Genomic DNA, 24,522 nt, shown 5'->3' with positions numbered 1-24,522 from the left:
TTATTTCAGGTTTGTCAGGAGATTTTCAGAAATTCACTGTAAAAAAATGATTGTTATGTAATAGTTTTAAAAGTGATGAATTCTCTTTTCTTTAGCTTGGATTTTATAACTGTTTTTATTTGATATTTATTTATACTGAAAAATTTTATGAAATAGATGAAAGAACAGACAGAACTTGAGAGTTTCCACAGAGACCAAGTGAGAAGAAAATGACAACTTTAAGATCTGAAACTGAGTTTTATGAGGTCTTTTCCATGTAGAACTAGAAGTTCAAATAATTGTATCTTAACACTTCTTCAAAGAAGATATGTAGTTGGTAAATAAACATATGAAAAGTTACTCAAAACAATATGTTAACAGGGAACTGCAAATTAACATGATGAGATACCATTATAAGCCAATTCAAATGTCTAATATCTGAAAAACTAACAATAACAAATGATGACAAGGATATGAAGCAGTAGGAATTCGTCCATTGATGGTGGGAACATAAAATGGTACAGTCACATTGGAAGACAGTTTGGCAGTTTCTTACGTTCTAAGCACAGTCTTACTCTATAATACAGCAATTGATTCCTTAGGTATTTACTAAAAAGAGTTGAAAAGTATGTCCACCAAGAAAAAAATGACTACCAATGTTTATAGTGGTTTTATTCATAATTGCCAAAAGCTGAAAGCAACCGGTGTTTTTCAATAGATAGGTAAATAAACACAATGGAATACATTGGTATAACAGAATATTACATAATAAAAAGGCATAAGCTATCAAGAATGAAAAGCTGAAATACATATTGTTAAGTGAAAGAACTATAGAGACAGCAAAAAGATAGTGGTTGCCAGAGGTCTGGGGTAAGGAGAGAGGGATGAATAGAAGGAGCACAGTAAATATTAAGACAGTAAAATCACCCTGCATGACACTGTAATGGTGAAAACATGACTTTATGCATGTATCAAAACCCATAGAACTGCACAACACACAGTGAATTCTAATATAAGTCATATACTACAATTAATAATGATGTATACATATTGGTTCAGTAATGGTTACACATGTACCATACTAAGGCAAGATAATAAGGAAAATTGTATGACAGGAATGTAAGGGGGTTTATGGGAACTGTGCACTTTATGCTCATTATTTTGTAATCCTAAATCTACTCTAAAAATAAAATAAATCAATTTAAAAAATTAATTAAAACAGTCACTCATTTAGTTTCAGATTCTTACATAATGAATGTTTGACACACTATTGTCCTACCATTACTATGGAGGTTGCTGCTCCCAACTTAAACACTGTCTTAGATTTGCAGGTAATATTTAAAATGAAACATAAAATACCTCAATATAAAAACTAGACTTGTAAAACAACTTTTAATCATTTGAAAACATAATCACTTTCTTTTGTCATATCAGCTTCGTTTTGTCAGAACCAGCCAGAGAAAATCAATGCTGCAAAATGTGGTTTGATGATATTTGTAACTATACCTCTTTCCACTAAAAATGGATACAATAAAAACACTGCAAAATAAAGTTAATATCTAAAATATCTCATTTTCTTTCATGCTTTTCATGTTGTTTTCTTTGTTACTAGAAGTCATCACAAAAAATTTATGTTTTATTTGGACTTGTTCTGTTGGCCACACAAATGTTTCCTACAAATATTCTAAATTTGACCCCAATATTTACTTACAGTCTGCCTGTCAAGTGGTTACTGTTATCCATGTTCTTATATTTTAATAAAATAAATATTTTGTCATTGTACCCTTGTGTCAGATATTTTCCTATTGAATTCTAAATAATATCTATATTATAGTATTTCTGTTTGATGCTTTGCTATTTAGCAATACCCTTCTCATTACACTTATCTACTTAAGAAGCTGTATTTTTGTGGGATAATTTTGAGTAATTTAAAATAATATTTGAAAAAAGTATTTAAATACTGTAATGATGGTCATTATTTAACCAAAAGTTCAGACCATAAGCCTGAATGATGAAAGGATAGCTATGCCACATGTGCTCAATAGTGTAGTGGCATCAATGAAAATCTCTTTTCTCAGCTCTTGAAGAGAAGTCTGTGGTTATCACTTCAGTCACAGAGATCTTAGACACTGCAGCTCTGTTCAGAGAAAGAACTTGCAACAATCAAAACCCTGGCTGTGCAGACAGAAGGTTCTTGAAATGTAGTCTGCAGTCTAGAAATTAGCAGCCTCAGTATCACCTGGGAACTTGTTAGAAATGCAAATTATGGAGTCTTAACTTGGACATACTGAATGAGAAACTCTGGCATTGGAGTTAAAACTTTTCCATGACTTTTTAAAATTTTTAACTTTTATTTTACATTCAAGGGTACATGTGCTGGTTTTTTTTTTTTTTTTTTTTTTTTTTTTTTTTTTTTTTTTTTTAATACAGATAAACTCATGTCATGGTTTCCAGCTTCATTCATGTTCCCACAAAAGACATGATACTATTCTTTTTATGACTGAATAATATTCCATGGTATGTATGTACCACAGTTTCTTTATCTAATCTGCCATTGATGGGCAATTATTCAATTTCTTTGCTATTGCAAATAGCTTAGCAATGAACATTCACATGCGTATCCCTTTATGGTAGAATAATTATATTCCTCTAGGTATATACCCAGTAATGAGATTGCTGGGTCAAATTGTAGTTCTGTTTTTAGCTCTTTGAGAAATTGCCATATTGTTCCCACAATGTTTGAATTAATTTACTCCCCCATCAATAATGTATATGTTTTCTTTTCTACATGAGCTTGCCAGCATTTGTTATCTTTTGGCTTTTTAGTAATAGCCATTGTGACTGGTGTGGGATAGTATCTCATTGTGGTTTTGATTTGCATTCCTCTAATAATCAGTAATGTTAAGCTTTATTTATTTATTTATTTTTAATTTTTTTACTATTATACTTTAAGTTCTGGGGTACATGTGCAGAACATGTAGATTTGTTACATAGGCATATACATGTTGAATTTTTTAAATATGTTTGTTGACTGTATGTTATGTCTCCTTTTGAAAAGTGTCTGTTCATTTACTTTGCCCACTTTTATTGGGGTTGTTTTTCTCTCATAAATTTATTTAAGTTCCTTATAGATGCTGGGTATTAGACCTTTGTCAGATGAATAATTTGCAAGTATTTTCTCCCATTCTGTAGGTTGTCTCTAAAGTTTATGTTTTGAAAGTCATCCGGGTGATTTGATGCAGACTGAAGTTTGAAAACCTACACTTTACAGCTTTGAGTACAGCTTATAGTCTCACCAATAAGACTATGATTCAAAGATTAAAACAAATTAATGCAAATATTACTGAACCATAGTTAATGCTAATCATTGATAATGAAAAATCAAGGCAAAGTTTCATACAGAATAGAATACTTCAGCTGTTCATACTGAATTTGTGTGTGTGTATGTGTGTGTGTGTGTATGTGTTTTGTTGTTGCTGACTTACAATTAAGGTTGGGTTATGAAAATGAGAACTTTTCATAATGGGGCTTGCAATCAAGGATACGCAGAGTTAATACATATCTCTGTCACAAAATATATCCCAGTCAAAACAGTATCTCTAAAATCAAATAAAGAATATTAGAATATGAGCTGGATGCAGTGGTTCACTCCTGTAATCCAAGCACTTTGGGTGGCCGAGGCCTCAGAATCACTTGAACCCAGGAGTTAAAATCAGCCTGGGGAACATAGCAAGACCTGTCTGTACAAACAATAATAATAAAAAAGATTAGCATGCTGGCATGTACCTGGGTTCTCAGTTACTCAAGAGGGTGAGGTGGGAGGGTCACTTAAGCCCAGGTAGTCAGGACTGTTGTGTTCACAGCATTGCACTCCAGCCTGAGCAGCAGAGTGAGCCTCTCTCTCTCCATCTCTCTCTCCTCTCTCTCTCTCTCTCTCTCATATATATATATATATATATATATATATATATATATATATATACACACACACATAAATACACATATATACCTATACATATATATACACATATATACATCCATACACACACATACACACACACACACACACACACACACACACACACATATATATACAAAACAAGCATATATAGATATATATCAACGGGCCTTAAGTTTTAAGACTTAAGAAGAATGAAAAAAAATCAGTCTCCCACACATATGTATCCCTAAAATAAAATTTCCCAACAATTTAGAAACTTTATTAGGGTTGCCTACCAACCCTATTAATTCTCTTTTCTTTCTTTAAAATGTGTCTGTTGAATTTCAGGTGGATACATAGCCAAGCACTACATATTGAAGCCTCCTGTTGCAGCTTTGAGTGGCTATTTGTCAAGGTTATAGCAAACTAAAATAGAGCGGAGAATGGTCCTATGTAATTTCACAGCTTTTCTCTTAAGGAGCCTTTCTGTTGAAGAGCAATACCCGCCACTTTCTCTTATCACCATTGAATTGGCTAAAACATGTATGCAATGATGGAGGCAAGAGCAACATCCTCGATTACAAGATGGAAGCCTCACATCGAACATGGCAGAACAGCAAGATCCTGGGTCACTGACACCATTTGGACTCCATATCATGTGCCCTGACTAGCATAGATAAGTAAAATAAGCTATGTTCCTTAAGCTTTTGCCGTCTGGGAGTATTTTTAGAGAATCTGGTATTTATTTTCACTGATGTACAAAGGGAGCCTAATTTCCTTCATGTTATATTGTTTCTGAATACAGAGCCAGCATATTTGTTGAACTGGAATTAAAATAAAAAGGTAAACCATGGGGGAAAGTTTTTTTTTTTTTTTTTTTTGAGACGGAGTTTTGCTCTTGTTACCCAGGCTGGAGTGCAATGGCGCGATCTCGGCTCACCGCAGCCTCCGCCTCCTGGGTTCAGGCAATTCTCCTGCCTCAGCCTCCTGAGTAGCTGGGATTACAGGCACGTGCCACCATGCCCAGCTAATTTTTTGTATTTTTTAGTAGAGACGGGGTTTCACCATGTTGACCAGGATGGTCTCGATCTCTTGACCTCGTGATCCATTCGCCTCGGCCTCCCAAAGTGCTGGGATTACAGGCTTGAGCCACCGCGCCCAGCCCAAGTATTTTTATAATGTGTTTGCTTTTTCAAACATTTGCTTTAGTTTCTTGAAACTCAGCCAGTCAGTAAGAATTACTGAGCACAGTCTAAGGACTAAGGCCTTACACTACAGGGCCCTGGGGAATGCAATGATGGGTACACCAGCCAAGGTCGCTGCCTTTAAGGTGCCTTCATTGTTGTTGGGATACTAAAACAAACAGATAAAATTGAAAATTAAATTCATCGAATGCATTCTAAATAAGTCAATTTAAATTGGCATAAAGATTTCTGAATTTCTATGAAAAGATCGGTGCTACTTTAGTCTCCACTTAAAATTATTAAAAAACATTCTCCTTTGAAGATTTATGACCCTCTTCACTCAATCTCCCTCATCCTTCCCTCAATACTATCCAAGTTAATGTTGACAGTGTTAGCCACTGTTAAGTGTTTGTTGTACATCCATCCTTCCTTTCTTCTATGATTTCTGAAATCCATCTGCTTATCTGTTTAAAAATACATACCTAACTAGCTTATTTATACCAAAAGGAGATGATACTATAGTAATTGGTCTTGATATCCTTACATGAAAATACTTATTATTTATTTATTTATTATTTTTTGAGATGGGGGTCTTGCTATGTTGCCCAGGATGGTCTTAAATTCCTGATCACCAGTAATCCTCCTACCTCAGCCTCTCAAAGTCCTGGGATTACAGGTGTGAGCCACAGCTACCCAGTCAAAATCCTTCTTAATAGAGCCATATGTAGGTTTTAACAATTTATCTCTGGTATAACATTGTATAAATGTATAGTAATTTTTACTAGTTATTTTTCACAGTGTATATTGGTATATGTCAAATTTAAATATTATAAACATTCTGTGGTGAACATGTCTATGCTCATATTTTTATCTTTTCATGATATTATTTCTGTGTAATAGTTTGCAAGAAGTAAAATTGCTGAGTCATGGGATATGTGCTTTTAAAAAATGTTTTATAAATAAAATCAAGTTACTTTTCAAATATTATTATCAATTTATGCCACCACTACTGTTAAAAAAAACAAACAAACATGTTTTTTGGTTATTTGGTTTCCTGTTCCTATGTTCCTATGTATATATCCAAAAGAAAACAAATCATTCTACCAAAAATACCCATGCACTTGTATGTTAATCATAGCACTATTTATAATATCAAAGACATAGAAACAACCTAGGTGCCCATCCATAGTGGATTGGGTAAGGGAATGTTATACAATACATCATGGCATACTACAGTATGTAGTTTTCAGTCTGTTTTTGTTTGGCCAGTGTAACAGAAAAAATAAGGGATCAACACCATCTCACGTTTATTGGCTACTCATATTATTTTCTAAATTGTTCCTTTATAGATTTTTGCTTATTTTTCCCCAACTTTTGCTTTATACATTTTTCTCTTATGTTGTTTGTTTCAGAAATACCTTTGACTGTTATGTTTTCATCATTGATTGTACTCTTCAGTGTATTTAGTCTTAAATTTTACATGATATTTGTAGAAACATTAATATTACAGTTTCTTTGTATTTAATTCTGCTATCTTATCCATTTGTTTTCCTTTAACTTTTCTGTCACTATAGATCTAGTAATATCTTTTGTTAGATTTCCTAATCAGAATATCACCTTTTATGGAATAATTAAATTATTTCCATTCCTTTTGATAACACATAGGCTTATCATATACCTATTTTTTCAATTTTTACTAGGTTTTATATTTTTACTATTTCTCATATTCTCATTTTTTGCAAGATAAATTTATGATTTTCCTAGATTTTTATAGTTAATATTTTTTATGTAAAAAAACACATAAAATACGAACATATGCTGAAAATATTTCAGAAAAATAATTAATTTTACTCTTGCAAGGTTTATCTATAAATATTTTGTTAAAATACTTTTTTGTATAATTTCAACTTTATTTTAGATTCAGGGGGTATGAAGGCAGGTTTGTTGCACAATGCTGACATTTAGGTACAAATGATCCCATCACTCAGGTACTGAGCATAGAACCCCAAAGGCAGTTTTGCAACTATTCCCTTTTCCCTCCCTTACTCCTTTAGTAGTCCTCAATGTCTATTGTTGCTATCTTTATTTTCATGAGTAGTAAATGTTTAGCTTCTACTAATAAATGAGAAGATGCAGTATTTGGTTTTCTGTTCCTGCATTACTTCACTTAGGATAATGCTCTCTAGCTGCATTCGTGTTGCTACAAAGAACATTATTTTGTTCTTTTTTATAGCTGTATAGTATGCCATGATGTATATGTATAACATTTCCTTATCCAATCCATGTGGATGGGCACCTAGGTTGATTCTATGTCTTTGATATTATAAATAGTGCTATGATTAACATACAAGTGCGTGGGTATTTTTGGTAGAATGATTTTTTTTTCTTTTGGATATACACACAGTAATTGTATTGCTGACTTGAATTCTAGTTGTAAGTTCTCTGAGAAATCTCCAAACTGCTTTCCATAGTGGCTGAACTAATTTGCATTTCCCCTAACAGTGTATAAGCATTCTCTTTTCTCTGCAGCCTTGCCAGAATTGTTTTTGTATATTTTTATTTAATGTGTTTATAATTTTATATCATATCTAATTTTTAATATATAACTTGCAGTATCTTGTGTAATGTTTGTATTAAATTTTTCATTGTTCATATATTGTCACTCATGCTGTTCATCTATCATACATAAGATTAACAAATATCTTTTTTTCATCAATATTTATAACTAAAATTCAGAATCCTCATAAAAGAGTTATAGCTTGAATATTATAGATGAAATCATAAGCTCTCACATGATCTCATGCAGCCTTTGCTTATAAATGGCATTTATATGCCCATGGCGCCCAAGTGGGCTCTGATCTTCACTCTATATTTTATACCTGCACATCTCACTATCTCTATTTGCATATCTAAAACTAATCCCAATATTATAAACAATTTCTCTAATGTGTCCCCCTCTCCATCTTTATTTAACGTCTTAGACAAATTGTATTCATTTCAGTATCTTCTTAATATTCTGCCTGAGTTTACTTATCTCCTAGAATTCGTTCTTTACATCCTAACTAGAGTGCTATTTGTATCTTCCTCCCTCAAATGCTTCCCTTTTCACTTTGTTTTTAACCTGGAAACAATCTGTGTCTGTAGGTGCAGAAGGTGCCTGCATGTGAGCTTTATCTTCTCCCCTACTAGCTTTCTCCTTCTCTTCTAGTTCTTTCTTCTCCCACTTACCTGACACTAAGAAACACATAATGACAAAATACATGCAATCTTACCTGTATGTATATCTGTTTTATTTTATTGTTTTACAAAAATATACAGTTCTTCTTTTTACACAAAACCAAATCCTATTCTACTCTCTTGCTTGTAATATACATTTTTATATAGTAAAAAAACTAAAAAACTCCTACCTAATCAATGTGTACAAAATTTAACAAATGAGTCTATGAAATATAACATGATATATCATAATTTGATATATACTATTTATGCAACCATTCCATTATTAATAATCAGTTCCTTTGTTTCTAGCTTTTCAATAATTTTAATGTTAAGCTAAGAATGTTAGCTTAATGTTACATTAAGTATTCTTGTAAATATCAATTTATGCTGGTAATTTTACTCTACGTAACAAGTCCCAGGAATGCAATGGTTAGATAAAATGTTATGTGTGATTTTAATTTTAATAGCTATTAAAAAGTTTCATTCAAAAATGCATAAAACACAGGAATGTCATTATTTTTTATATTTTCTCTTTATTCATAATAGTATATCTAAATTTTATTCCTTTTTGTAAATTAATTACATGTCATCCAATTGCACTGTTTTCTTTGGCAACATATTAGAAATGTAGCTTTTGTTCTCCAGTTCACATTGTTTTGACATTTATCCCAAAGCTACGTATTAGAATTGAAAAGTAAGGGGCAAAAATGCTTTAAAAAATCAATATCAGCTAAATATTTTATACAGCCTAACAAGTGCTTTATCATTCTTTTAAGATATAAATATTGCATAATTAAATTATTTTATCTATTCATTAAGGTTGAACCCAGAAAAAAGAAGAAATTTCTCTCTAATCCTTTCTACATTTGTATCAATTTCCACATTTCCACAATTTCTACATTTATACCAGCTATTCAAGACACACATCCTCAAGTGGGGAGCTAAGCTGGTATTCTGTTCTGCCAGGCCTAATCAACATCAGCTCTAGGCAAGTTGCCAGAGAATCAGATAATTAAGCTTGAAAAAACACAAGATAATATCTTGCTTATTCTTTTTATTTTAAAGCTTAAATAAGTGAAGTTAAGGGAGTCTGAATAATTATTGTGCCAATATTCCAAAGTTGCTTTAGTTGAAGATACCTTAAAGTGGTTAGTAATAAGGTGTTAATTGTGATAGAGTCCACACAAATATAGGTTCCACATATCATTGATTAGAAGATGCCCTTCTGTTTGTAACAGCTTTATATAGGTATAATCAGTGACAGTTCATTAATCCTTGTTTTTTAACAGGACCACATTTCAACTCAGCTGAATTTGAATACAGAAAAAGGGTTATGATCATAGAGTTACTTTTAGGATATAATTACCTAAGAATTACCTTAAAAATTTACGATCACCTATAAAATAATTCAATTACATTATCAGCTTCAGGTAATGTCAGTTGTGGTATTCACTATATATCCCATGATTAGTATAGATAAGTGTTTCTCATACTAAATATCATATAGACCTTTTTAAAATATTTTCTTGAATAGACTAAGTTCACTTGAGGCATAAGTTTACCTAAATATGTTAACATCAAACTAATTATACAACCCCATATGCTTATAGCTTTTATGTAAACACAAACCAAAAAAAAAAAAAAAAAAAACTAAATGAAAATACAACAGGCAGAATATCCAAATTTCCCATCTTAATTTAATACAACGGATGATATTGCTTTGTTGAAATCAAATCCTATCTCAAACATGGATTTGTTTATGAGTGTTTGTGTGTCAACACTGATATCTGAGTGCCTGAAGTTTATGATGACTGATGACTATGAATGCATTATGGTGATGCTGTTCCTCTACCACTTTTTGCAATTTAACTATGTAGCACCTTCATTCATGCAGCATGCCATGATATCATTTGGCATTAACTTAGAGCGGACAATTGTGTGTTAATTTTTATTATTCAAAAATAATAAAAGCAGTAGTGCTGGGCACCAATTTGATCATCAACATGAATGTAAACCAAAGTGATAAATAGTGGCAACACTAAGTTACAAATGATCTAGTTATATGGTTAAACAGATTATAAAAATCTGCTTAAGATTATTACAGTCATTAAAGGGAAAATTTTGAATCTCAAAATACAGTCAGTGATTACCATGAATACATCACATACACACATGTAAAGTGTGGTAGAATACATATTTTTTGTTGTTGTTATTTCAGGATGCCATAAGATTAAAAATTTGGTTCACAAAAGCTCCGGTAAAGCTGAGTTGCTGGAACCCAGAAGTCAATCTAATTTGTGGATTACTAAGACACAGTAAAAGTATCCAAAGATTTTTATGACAGGAAGTAGGGAGTCCAGATATGAATGTGGAAAGGCATGTGGAGGTGGTAACATACAGTGTTAAACGGCAGTAGGTAAACTCAGGGAGGATTTACCTACCTCTGGAAGAGCTGGGCTGAGTGAATCAGGAAAGGGATTTAGAACCCAAAGTTCTAGCCATTGGTCTAGAAAAGGAGCAAGACCTTGGTTTCATATATCAAGGTGACAACATTGTCCTGAAATTTTGTGTGAGCCAGAAGCAGATGAGGAACAATGCTGAGCAAAGACCTACCATCCAAATTTGGGTTAAGCAAAGCAAGACAACCAGTGGAGTAAGAGCAAAATTTAAAGAATCTTGATTTGAATTGCAACTGAAAAGGGAGAATTGAATTGAAGAGAGAATTGCGGTTGTAGAACGGGCAAAATTGAAGTTGTGGCACAAATGAACTGCAGTTTTTTAGACGAACGACACTTCTTTATTTACATTTTTAATTAATTTTTTCAGCTAGAATGTTGGCAACTGAACACAAATAACCTATAATCCATAAAATATTTGAAACATTTTCTAATTAAGAAATGATTCTGCATATTTATAATAAGCAGGTATATATTTAACCTCATACGTTAAACCTATTGTCCAAGTTACAGAGAGCAAAATTTTTATTTTTTAAATTAGGGTGACTTGGTTCCACAGAAACAATTCATTCCAAAATTGTTACTAATAGTCTTGCAAAATCAGAATTGATTTAAATAATAATAGGAAGGATATAACAAGTGCTTGCAACACAATAGCAGATTTAAAGATACGCTTATACATACACATATGCAAACTTTGCCACTAAAAGCACAGTATGACATTCCACATAGATGATACTCTGTTCCATGGGGCAATTCACGTATCTGTATTTCCTGTTTCCTGAACTGGAAATTCAGCTTTATGCTGTAGATGACAATTTGAAAATTTCATTTGAAGCATTTTGATAGAAAAATTTGCAAAAACCTCCTAAATTACATTATTACAATATAGAAAAACCTACATCATCTGGTCCTTTCACATATGGTGCTTATTCTACTTCCCTAGGAGCTTCCTCGGTATAGCTTATTAATACTAAAAATGTTGTCTCCTTTCTAATAACTAACTGCAGGCTTACAAACCTTCAAAAGACATACTAGAAACCATACAGGTTATTAGCTCTTTCCGAAGTTAAATTGTTCAAAGAATGCCTGCATTTTCAAAATATAAACACAAAACAATTTTATTACAATAGCCGGAAATGGATTTAATTTCCATGCAATATTTAATGTAGATCAATTAAATGTTTTTCCTCTAATAGAACTGTGCTCACACTGAATTCTAACAAATCACTGGGTGATCTGTTCCTCAGAGTAAAGTTTTGTAAATTCTCGCTTTCTTCCAAGACTTGCAGACTCCCCCAAGTGGATATCTGAGAAATTTAGCCAAGTGCCTCTAAATAACTCTGACACTTCATAATGAGCTTTGATCAAACCATACCAACTTTTTTTTTCCCTTTGTTTGAACTGAAGCATAATACAGGAAGAATGACTCTATGTAAATGTAGCACTTCCCCCTTTTACCATCTATGAGTTACAATTTACTCACACTACTATTGCCTCTCTTTCTTCTCTTCTTTCCGCTTTCAAAAAGTGAAATCAAACTGTCAGATTTATTTAAGGACCTTATTATGGATTGCAGGGCCACTGTTACATAAAATCCTGCATATGAGACACACAGAATGGAATATATTGCGATCTTGATGCCCAAATAAACAAGATAAACACAGTTTATATCAAAGTGCCGTTTGTTCTGACATAGGGGCATCAGAATGTCTGGAATCTGCTTTAACCAATTAAGCCTTTCAAGGCAAAGGAAAAATAAAGCCTTCAGTAAATCCATTGAAGGCACCATCTCCCAGCCTCTCACTGCCTGCTATCGATCTTTTTAAGTGCCGACTAATGAGTCGTATATATACCTGATGGGATGCTCTCGCTCCACCACCTCGGAGGAGCTAAACTTACACAAAGACAGAATCAACTGGGTGGGAGGGCACAGCGGGGCTGATGGCTGCCTTGGTCCCTTGAAAACCAACCAGAAAGTCTGTCCCCAGGGAGCGCAGCAGACCCGGTTCCCTACTTTCCGTGGCAAACGCATTAGTTCGTGTGCAGATTTTTCCATTCAGGTCGCTTCTAGGGCACACGCTTTTGTTCGCTAGCACTCTGCAGCGGGAGAGGCGCGGGAGACACGCGAGGCAAGCTCGCGGCGGCGGCGTCTTCGCCGCAAAGCGTCCTGGTCCCCTCGGCTTTCGCAGTTCGGGAAGAACTGGGGTTCTCAGGGGCGGTGGGGCGGGGGGAACGCCAAGAGGAGAGACAGATACATCGGGAGCCCCTGCTTTTACCCTCTGCCCACTTGCAGTCGCGTCGCCGCAGCTGCCCTCCCCCGAAACTATTGTCCACACGAGCACTCCCGGTCCCCACAGACGCGAGGCGGCGGGGCGGGCGGGGGGCGCGCTTGCTGTCCTCGCCTTCCTCTGAGACTCTGAACAGGACACCAGCCTCCATACCAAAAACACATTAGATAACAAAATCAAACAAGCCAGACCCAGTGGATAGCAATTATCCCGAGGAAGAAGCCGCTGCCGGCCCCGGCCTGGATTCGGCGCGGTCGGAAGCGGGTGGCCTTCGGCACTGAATTATTAATGTATTCAGCCCCCTCGCCCCCACCCCCGCGCCGGCCGCCAGGCAGGACAGCGCGGCCTCTCCGCCTCCCCGCCGCCCCCACCTGGCCGGAGTCTCGCACTCGGCGGTGGCCGTCGCGTCCCCGGCCCTCTGCGGCAGCGGCGCCGCGCGGGGCGCTCCCACTCGCGCTCGGGCTGGCGCGGCCGCGGGTCCCGGCGGCGGGGTGGGCGGGGGAGGCAGCGGGTGACAGATGTACTCCTCTGACAGCTCTCGGTATCAGCCCAGTGGCTCCCTGCCATTGGCTCAGTGCGATGGACCGGCAACGCCGCTCACTATAATAACACTCATGCCTGCCAGCGGCAGCAACTCCGAGTGCGGGCGCCGAGCGCGGGGGACGCTGCCGCCGCCGCCGCCGCCGCCGCCGCCGCCGCCGCCGCTCCTGCTGCCGCGCAGGCGGCTCCCTCAGCCCCGCTCCGCCGGGCCGCAGCGCGGGCGCTGACTGCCGCCGGGCCCCGCTTCGCCGGCCCGGCCCACTTCTCCTGCCTGAGATCCTCCCGCGGGGCGCCTCGTCCCTACGCGCATTGCAAGAGAAACGAGAGAGCGCGCGAGAGACTGAGAGGGAGAGCGCGGCGAGCATGCGGGGGCGGGGGCGCCGCGGCGCGCTCCGCACGGGGGTGCAGTGAGCCGCTGCCTCCAGAGGACGCGCCGGGGGCGGCTGCGTGCCCTCGCGGCGGGTCCCCGGCCCACCCTCGCCGGCCCCGGCGCGCTGCGGCTGTGGGCGCTGGGTGCGCGGAAGCGGCGGCTGCGGCGGAGGCGGCGGCGGCTGCCCCATGGAGTGTTACTACATTGTCATCAGCTCCACGCATCTCAGCAACGGACACTTTCGCAACATCAAGGGAGTTTTCCGGGGCCCTCTCGGCAAGAACGGGAACAAAACTCTGGTAATCGCTTCTGTTTTCCTCTCTCTCGTATTTAAGAGGGCGTTCGGAGGACTGAGTTTTTGGCGGTGTTGAGATTCAGTTTGGTTTCTCATCTATTCGTCTATTTACTGGTGGGCGTGGGGTGAGAATTGGGTGTAGAAAAAGGAAGGGGTCTTCGGGAAGCTGGGATGCATGGCTCTGGCTGACACTTCAGCAGTGCTCTGGTCTCTCTCCACCTCGCCCCAGAGAGCTCAAGATGACCACAGCCTCTCCTTATTTGAAGCAGATTGTGTCCATAGGAGCTGTTTAAAAAGAAAAGAACTCTAACCCCAAGTGACCCCGTGACATCTTTTGTTTGGCTTAGGAGGCTGAAGGTGAATGAGGATGTGGCTGTCTGGTGGAGGCAGGGAACCATGTGGCTGGTCACAAGGAGGAAGTGGCGGGATTGAGGGATGGTCTCGGAAAGAGTTTGAATCCCAGCTCTTTCCTGAAGGACTGACAGGAAACTTCTCTAGTGAGAAGTTGTCAGTACTAAGCTTAAGAGAGTGACTCCAGAACCGTATGCTGCCCACTGTCAAGTGGGCTGTGTAGTCACACATAGTGATATGTGTGAAGGACAATCACTATGTCACCATTCGAGCCACCAGGGAAAATATGAGATAAATAGAACCCATGCAGTTGCTGGAAGGTTCTGACTGGACCACAGAGCTTCATTTTTCAGAATCCTAGTCAGAACAGCACTCCTGATTGGTGGGAGAAGATGTGCTGCGCATTGAGATATTGCAGGATGATAGCTCCTACTTCTCCTCCGAATCCCCCTTTAGCTACAAAACCTATGTGCAGAACTGACTTTCATGTGTTGTTGTCTTTGGAGAAATATACACCTCCATGAAGTAAAACAGAAAGTAGAATAAACGCTCATTAGGCTTAGTACTGCAGAGTAAAGACAAAGTAAGGTGCCAATATACAAATGTATGGTTCACGGAAGTCCAGGTTTATTAGCAAGCAGCCTTCCTTCCCCTTTCTTACACAGTGGTAACTTAGCCTGAATGAAGAGAGTAGAAGTTTAAGAACAGACTCAAATAGTCCAAAAATAAATATAGCATTTTTTAATCTAATGTTCTCTATGTGTCTTAAAATAGGTTTCCTTATGAATAAAGAAAATGTGCTGTGATGTGTGTTTTCCAAGAATGAAAAGTTGTCATCTGAAGTTTTAAGTAAATTATTGATGCATTTAATTTCATTCTTTTTACCTTGAATTTCTTGGCTACTTGCTTTCAGCCCACTTAAGACTCACAAAGGCAGGGCTAGTTTGCTTATTTTATTGTTGTTGTGGATGTAGTTGTTGGTTGTTTTTGAACAAAAGGAAGTGAAAATACTCTTCTGCAGTCTTCTTTAGTAGAGCACCATACGGAGTAGTAGCCAAAGGCTAAAGGAATTATTGAAATTGTTCTGGCCCCTCTTAGAGAAGTCAACTATGTAGGAAGGTAAAATTTGGGGGGAGAAAACTTTCAGTTTGAAGAAGGTACACACTATTTTTTTCAATTAAATTTCACTTAATGGGAAAGGCAAACTTACTGCACAAGATTTTATTTCCATACTTACAATAATGGTGATAAAACACACAGTTTATAGAAAAAGAAGAGTTATTTGCCAAATCTCAACTTGTTAAAATTGTGTAAGTTCTTGGTTCTCAAGTTAATCTTAAGTTCTAACAATGGTTGAATTTGCTTATGCTGATGTGTTTGTTTTGTGTTTGAAGTTGATTCATTCTTTATGAAATATTTACAAAAGGTAGGTTGAAGTCTAGATTTGTCATTGCAAAATTGTGAGTAAATTGGGTTCTAAAAAACAGCTATCTAAATGAGATGAATAAACCTAAATATAGACAAACATCAGAAGGAACAAACAGGGATAAAAAGGCTTTGAAATAACTCCATAATTCTCTTAGTTATCATGAAAGAGACTTTAGGGACTTCTGAGCTAGTCTTTCCAGATGATTTAAAAACTGCCCAAGTTTGTATTTCCTGTATATGAGATTTGCACTGACTGAAAAAAAAGTAGATTTTCATATAAGATGCAATTATGCTTGAAACTACTTCTTTACAAGATAATATATTAATCTGTTATATGTGTTTTCTAGATTCTTTCCCGTGAGTATTATTATGGAAAATAATGAGATTTATGCCTGTCTTTAAGTATAGCAGAAAGATTCTAGATCTATTCATAAATGAATGATTTTAATTTAAAAAAGAGCTGTCTATATTACCGAAAAATGATTCTTTATAGCACATTGTTTATGAGCACTTATGTACATGCTAAACATACTGTCACTTAAAAATAGAAAACTGGATCTGAAACTTCTAAGAATTGGCAACTTCAACAAGAAATACAAACGTCATCTTAAGAGGTATATATGCCATTTTATACATTTTAAAGTAAGAATTTATGCTTACCATGTTTTCTTTACAGTTTTATTTTTTATTTTTTTAAATGGACAGATAAACTTGTATGTACAATGATTTAATCCCAGCTTCATGGAGTAATAATTATGATATATTTTCTACTTTATTTTATATTTTATTTTGACATATTTGAATTTTGTCATTAAAATCATCACATTTTTGTATTTCGAATTGTACTAAATTCTAAGGATTTTGATATCGCAAATGTTGTTTTTTCTTACTTCAGGAAAGTGCAACTTTAAACATAAAATTATTCAGCGAAAAGATACTTTAATTTCTCCAAGACATTTTAGTTAGTTTCTAGCAATAGCTACTTAATGGCCATTTGAGAATTTTTAAGATTCAAATAAAAAAATAATTTTATAATATTCAACAAATTATAGGATTAATTTAAGATAGCCTGTAGCTATTAATACAGTCTTCTTTTATGAATTAGAATTTACTTATAGAATAACCAGGGTAATTCATATTTTGGTAACAATGATTAATTGCTTTAATCTTGAATCCAGAACTAATCCTGCCATTCATATTGAGAAGATAGTCAAAATATACAGTCCCTTCTATGAGTCATATGGTATCACCCAAACGTAAAGTTCTGGAAAATAAAACAACAACATTCTTGAATACTAAGCCTGTTGTTAATGTTGATCCTATTTATGAGCATTTAATATATTTCTTTTGCCAATTTTAATTAAAAATATATAAATTTTCATTTTGCAATGTCTTACCACCAGAAAAATAGGTTAATCTATTTGTCGTGATTTCTGTTAAAAGCTGCAACATATCTGTCATATAGCTTTAATTTCATGGAACAAGAAATAAGTGAACATTTTATAGAATGTGTTTGTCTTCATTATATATTTAAATAAACACAGGATATATCTGTGTATGACATATTTAAAATGAAATGTAAATATATCTTTAATCACTTTTAATATATAATTTAGGATTTGTCTTGGGAAAGTTGGAAATTATTAGTAATTTGTTCATTACATTTTGTTAATTGGTCAGCATTTTAGTATCTCGTAATAACATTATGTCTATTTCACTGATTATGGAATTCAAAAAGAATCAGTGGTGGTTTTGAGGTCATGCAGTGAGTCAATATAATCAAGCAGATTTCCTGACTCCAGACATATTTCCTTTATAATTTATATGCTTAATTATGGAATCTCTGGGGACCATTATGATAATATGATTAAGAGATGGTATTGTGTCATCTATTTCGTTGAAGGCACTTTATTATTCCAATTGTCTCCAGATATGGATAAATAATGCCAGATTCAGAGAATAATCTGATTAAATTTACTTTACTTCTCATCCTGCGTATGTAAATATCACTAATTTCTTCTGTAGGCTGCCAGCGTTTCCACTGTATAAAATACTACCTTCAGCAAGAAAAGAAATGTTGATTTACTAATCGGTTCACAACATATTTGTTATTTACTTCATTCAAATTTATTGAGGTACCTTAATTACAAAGCACTGTTCTAGGCACCACAGGCTCTGTATATATAATATGCAATAAATAATACTAATAAATAAATAATAATATGCACTAAGATGCATTTGGGCTGCTATTATTCATTTTGAATCTGTTGAAAAAAAATTCACATCTTTTAACATGTTTGTAGGTTTCTTCTCACTCACTACATTGTCATGTGTGTTAATTTTGAAAAACCTGAAAAAATTATTTTATTTCCCTTATATACATAGGAACTCAGTAAAATTAGGTAGGCTTTTGAAACAGTATATGGCCTTTTGTTTTAGTATTCATTATTGAATATAACTTATTATTTATACAGTTCTCTTGAATATTTTCTAAATCTCTTGGAGAATGTAATTTAAAAAGCTGCTTCTCTCATCCAAACCCATTTAGGTGGCACTTTAAGAGTGTGCATATAAGACTAAAGAGATCAGTTGGTGAATTGGTGATGTTGGAAAAGGTATTATTTTTAGATTAATGACCTCAAGAGAGCTCAGGGGTGAGAGTGGATTAGGGTGATATCCTAATATATCTTCAAACTTTCCCACTTTATAAACTTCTTCACACAATCTAGTTATATATTCTCCCAAATTTCTTTTAAAGTCTTATATATTCAATATTAAAAAGACCATCTTGTATCTCAATTTTCTGAACATAAGGTATCATATATTCTGGCTCCGTTGGTTTTGAACTCTAGTGAAATTTTACTACATGTCTTTTTGCAGAACATATTATTCTAGTAAGGAAAATAACTGGTATTTGGATTATTGTTATAACCCAAAAATGTAAGCCATGTTTTAAGGCAAATATCAAATAATATTCATGATTACCACATACTTTTGTTAGTTCATTAAATATTGACTTGTTTTAGATAGCTGAAATTTGAATAGTGACATAATGTCTTGACTTCTCACTTCTGCACCAATGTTTTCAGGTCAGTGATGACTGCAATTGCATTTTTACTGAACATACAGATCAGTGAAAATTTCAGGGATGACCTAGTCCAGAGGTTTAATGGGGTTATATTCAGGGGCAAATTCAGGCTGCCAAATTAGTTTGTTTGGTTTGCATGGGGTTTAAAGTATTTGGGTTGAAATGCAGTTGAAAGAAGACTCTTCTCCATCTTCCACTATCTACACCACATTCTATTGCTATGTAGTCTTCACTTACTTATGTTACTTTCCTGACGACTGAAGTCACTTCAATTTTCCATACCTTGCTTAGTTCAAGGACCAAACTTTACAGATGTGGAGATAGAAATATTTCTATCATTATATTTTCTTCTGTAGTACTTGTTTGTCCTATAATGGTTAAACTGAATTAACAGTATTCTCCAGATCAAATATGTAGGATCACTGCATAATAAGAAATACTCAAGGATTTCACAGTGATAAATTTTTGCATTTAAAAATTGCAAACTTTTACTTAAGCTACGGTGTTTTTGATATTTTGCTGTTGTTTTTAAGCTTAAAAATTAATATAGAATGTAATTTTATTCTTTAATATATACTTAAATAAGCATATGTTTATATACCAAATTTGAGAAATGGTTTATTAAAAGTATTATAGATAACGTAAATCATATTTAAATAATTGTACTAATGATATAGTGCTGAAATAATTTCCTGTAGTGGCTGTTTAACTGAGATAGTACCGTTGAAGGGGCTTGCTGTTAGGAGTTTGAGTAATCCTTCCAAAAATAGATAACAGTTATAATCTAAAATTTATGAAGAAATTATACATGTATCTCTTAATAACACTCCTGTATAGGTAATCACAATAAGAAATTTAATTGTATTAGTTTCTATTCCTAAAAATTTTAGCCTAAACCATTTGATCTATTTTATCTCATTCTAAATTATCTACTGCATCTGAGAAAACTTTGTCATACATAGTAGGCCCTTCATCTCCACGGGTTCTCATGTGTGGATTCAACCAACTGTGGATACTTTTAGTATCCAAAGTATTCAAAAAAGACAAAAAGGACATTGTATTCTCACTTAAGATGTACAAACTTTTTTTTCTGGCCATTATTCCCTAAATAATACAGTATAACAACAGTTTACATAGCATTTACCTTTTACTGGGCATTAGAAGTAATCTAATCTCCAAATAATTTAAAGAATAAGGGTGGATGTGCATAGACTATATGTAAATACTACACCACTTATATAAGGGACTTGAGAATCTGTGGATTTTGATATATATCTTAGGGGAATCTTAGAACTACTTCTCCATGGATATGCAGAGATAACTGTATAGTGTATTATGATATTGTCTCCCAGTAGCCATGATTCATTAATTTTATAAATGTATTACAGTATACTTCCTATTACAGTATAATATTAAGAGGAGTACTAAATAATTAAAATTCAATCATGGTTGTCAAAGTAAACAAATTCCATTACCTGAGGTATTACTCTAAATTCTTTCATAATGGTTTGACCCCACTGGAAGAAAATTATATACTTTTCTAAATGTAAGTCTATTTAATATGCTAAATGTTTATGATGGCAGTGCTATATTCAAATTATAAGAAAACATTTTTTCTTAAACAGTATTAGAAAAATTACTTATATTAAACATGATGGCTAGTTTTATGTGTCATCTGGAATAGTAGCGTATTGGTTCATTCTTACACTGCTTTAAAGATACTACCCATGACCAGGTAATTTATAAAGAAAAGAGGTTTAATTGACTCACATTTCTACATGGCTGTGGAGGCTTCAGAAAACTTAACAGTCATGGTGAAAGGTGAGGGGGAAGCAAGACCTTCTTCCTATGGTGGCAGAAGAGAGAATTGCAAGCAGGATAAATGCCCGATACTTATAAAATTATCAGATCTAGTAACAGCTCACTTACTATCATGAGAACAACATGGGGGAAACTGCCCCCGTCATCCAGTCACTTCCCTCCCTCGACACCTGGGGATTACAATTCAAGATGAGATTTGGGTGAGGACACAGAGCCAAACCATGTAAAATAGCCTGTTACTTAATCAAATTCTAATGTAAGTATTGGTGTGAAGGTATTTTGTAGATACACTTAATGTCTACAATCAGTTGACTTTAAGTAAAGCAGATTAATCTGGATGATGTGGGTTGGCCTTATAACCAGTTGAAAGATTTAAGAGTAACAACTAGGGTTTTCTGGAGAAGCAGAAATTCTACCTGAAAACTTCTGTAACAACTCCTACCCGAGTTTCCAGTCTGCAGGTCTTGCCTTCACATTTAAGATTTACCAGATCCTGCAATCACTGAATCAGTTTCTTAAAATAAGTCATATGTGTGTTTACACACACACACCCCATATTGTTCCTATGTATCTGGAGAACCCTGACTGATACAGTGAAGATCAGCTTGTAATATTTCTTTTATAATGAGCTAACTAAATGTTTGAAATGTAAATCCTATTCGGATTTAATAGGAAATCGATGTGTTGATGTTGATAGTTATATAGGTTTAAAATAGAGTTTATTGTGGATTTCTTTCTGCTATTTTATATACAAGTTTATAGAAACTATTTGAAGTGCTTGCTTGGGTTACAGTCTTTCTGTCAATCAACACACCTGAAGCATCTAAAAATAAACAAGCAAACAAACAAACAAACAAACCTACTCTATGTAAAATGGCATTATTCTTATCTGTTCAACCCCAACAGCTATCTCACAAATGTTTATTATACTTGAAGAAAGTCCACCTCTCTCTAAATTAGATAAAATATTTTATCAGTCCATTCTCATGCTGACCCAAGACTAGGTAATTTATAAAGGAAAAATATTTAATTGACTCACAGTTCTGCATGGCTGGGAAGGCCTCAGGAAACTTACATTCATGGCAGAAGGGGAAGCAAACATGCCCTTCTTCACATGATGGTGGGAAGGAGACATGCCAAGCAAAGGGAGAGAAAAGCCCCTTATAAAACCATCAGATCTCGTGAGAACTCGCTTTCGGGAGAACAGCACAAGGGTAACTGCCCCCATGATTCAATTTTCTCCCAGCAGGTGTTTCCCCCCCTGACAAATGGTGATTATAGGAACTACAATTCATGATGAGATTTGGGTGGGAATACAGCCAAACAATATCAGATATATTTTAAAGTTTATTTCAAAAGTGTATACTTTGTTAGCCTGAATTTAAGAAAATGAGCTTTAAATGGAAGTACATACAGTGAAGGACTTTCATTTTACAAAACGAAAATTTCTTCATGAAACATGTAAAATATGTATAGAGTTACGTCATGTCCACCAGCCAAAAATACTAAGACACAACTCTAGTTGAACCAACTTAGGAACATTGGTATTTGTTGGAACAAGGTTAACTGCACACCATGGAGAACCTAGATGCATATCTTGAAGAGAGTATAAGGAGTAGTTTATAGGATTTGGTATTGTGTGAGGTGTATTATCTGGAGAGTTTACTGAAGCACTGTTTTATTCTGGATTGGGTACTGTGATTAAAAAAAAAAAAAAAGAGCCAACTTTATGTTGAGTACCTTAGTGCTTTTTTATCTAGAAGCCAAGAAAAACAAAGTGGGGATAGGGTTGTAATTGATGGAGAAGTAGCTTTGCTCATAATGGCTGGCAGAGAGAGCTATTGGGTAACAAAAAGAGTGTTTTTGGTTATGTACATGCTCAAACGTGATTGTTATTGTTAAGCTCCATCACAGTCATGGAGTGACCTTGTCTGACGTTAGTGTACTGTGAAAGCATTTATATTTGACAAGAGAATACCATGCCTCCCTCTTAGATCCAGACATGCTCCTACCCAGCAGTTCTTGAGAGCTCCTTTTTGCTTTCTCACATTTGACCATAAGATGGATGGTTACAAAATGGACTAGCCAATAAGAGAAGAGGATTTCAGGGACATGAGACTCAAAGCTGAGGACTTTTAGGAATGAGGTGGGCATCAAGATGGAGCAAAGAGGACTTGTGCCACATATTAGCACATTAGTATAAGGAGCTTTGAGAATAAAACATCCGTCTCTGGAGAGAGATACAGGGTGAATAGTGTTTTCAGGAGAAACAGACTTCACTTAGAGCAAAAAAAAAAAAAATGAAGTTTAACTTCCGTGAAAAGTTCGAATCTACAGAAATTTTGATAAAGACACTTATGAATTCAAGGAGGACCTAGTCCAAGAGTTTTAGGAAATGTAGAAATATAGAGACATGTGTCAGAAAAGAGAATGTAACCTAGCCATATGGAGAATGAAGTTCAGTTAATAAGGAAGAATTTGGGAGTTCTGGGCTTCTTGTGATGAACAATGTCACTGGAGATACAGGATAAGATTGGTTCTGACAATCATACTGTTGGTAGTAGCAGTGGAGTGGTGGAGGGCACTGTAGGACGACATTCAGAATTTTGGGGCTTAGCATTGACTACTGCTGTGACACTGAATTATGTATGACCCTTATTCTGAGCTTCCCAGTTCTCTCCTGACTCCCGCTGAAGTGTTCTGACAGAGGGGTGTGGTTACTCCTAGTATACAGACTTTCTCCCAGATTCAGCCGCTAGGAATTGAATTTATTAACAAAAAATCTAAAATTAACTATTTGCCTTTGTTTAGGCTTCTATAACAAATTAATATAGACTGGGTGGCTTAAGCAACAAATATTTATTTCTCATAATTCTGGAGTCTGAGAAGTCCAAGATCAAGTTCCCAGTTGATTTTATATCTGGCGATGACCTGCTGCCTGGTTTGCATGTGGCTGTCTTCTCATAGTATCCTCACATGATGGAGGACAGAGAGGGAGATTAGTTATTGTGTTTCTTCTTATGTGGGAAGCAATCACACGTATGAAGTTTCCACCCTCGTGACACAATTATCCCCCAAAGGCCTCATCTTGTAATACCATCACATTGGGAGTTAGGATTTCAGTATATGCGTTTTAGGGGATTACAGAAGTCCCATTCATAGCACCCATCTACATTATCTTGTTTTTGTCACTCAGACAGGAAACACCTAAGGAATGAAAAGCAGAGTGCTATGGTTTGAATATGTCCCCCAGAAGCTCATGGGTTGAAAAAACTTTGTCCTCAATGCAGAAGTGTTGATAGGTGGGACATTTGGGAGGTGATTGAATCACAGGACTCTGCTCACATGAATAGAATAATTCATTCAGAGGTTAATAGATTATTGGGTTGTCTAGGGAGGATGTTATTACAAAAATGGATCTGTTGTGAAAATCAATTTGGCTGTCACTCATAAGTCCACTTGCAATGTGATACCCTGTGCTGCCTTTGGACTCTACAGAAAGTCCCCACCAATAAGAAACTTCTCACCAGATGCAGTCCAAACCCTTTACCGTGGATGTC

General features: G+C 35.7%; 1 protein-coding gene across 1 annotated transcript in view; it reads left to right on the top strand.

Annotated features, from left to right (window-relative positions):
• The first annotated feature begins 13,701 nt into the window (after nt 1–13,701).
• ZNF804A (zinc finger protein 804A) overlaps nt 13,702–24,522 on the top strand; it is a 316,589-nt gene continuing 305,768 nt past the window's right edge. Inside the window, exon 1 of the mRNA XM_003921789.3 lies at nt 13,702–14,278. Coding sequence (XP_003921838.2) covers nt 14,168–14,278 — 111 coding nt within the window. The 5' untranslated portion in view covers nt 13,702–14,167. The remainder of the gene's footprint in view (nt 14,279–24,522) is intronic.

This window comes from Saimiri boliviensis, chromosome 5, assembly GCF_048565385.1.
Source record: "Saimiri boliviensis isolate mSaiBol1 chromosome 5, mSaiBol1.pri, whole genome shotgun sequence".
NCBI classification, from domain to species: Eukaryota; Metazoa; Chordata; class Mammalia; order Primates; family Cebidae; genus Saimiri; species Saimiri boliviensis.
This window is presented reverse-complemented; position numbering and strand designations above follow the sequence as displayed.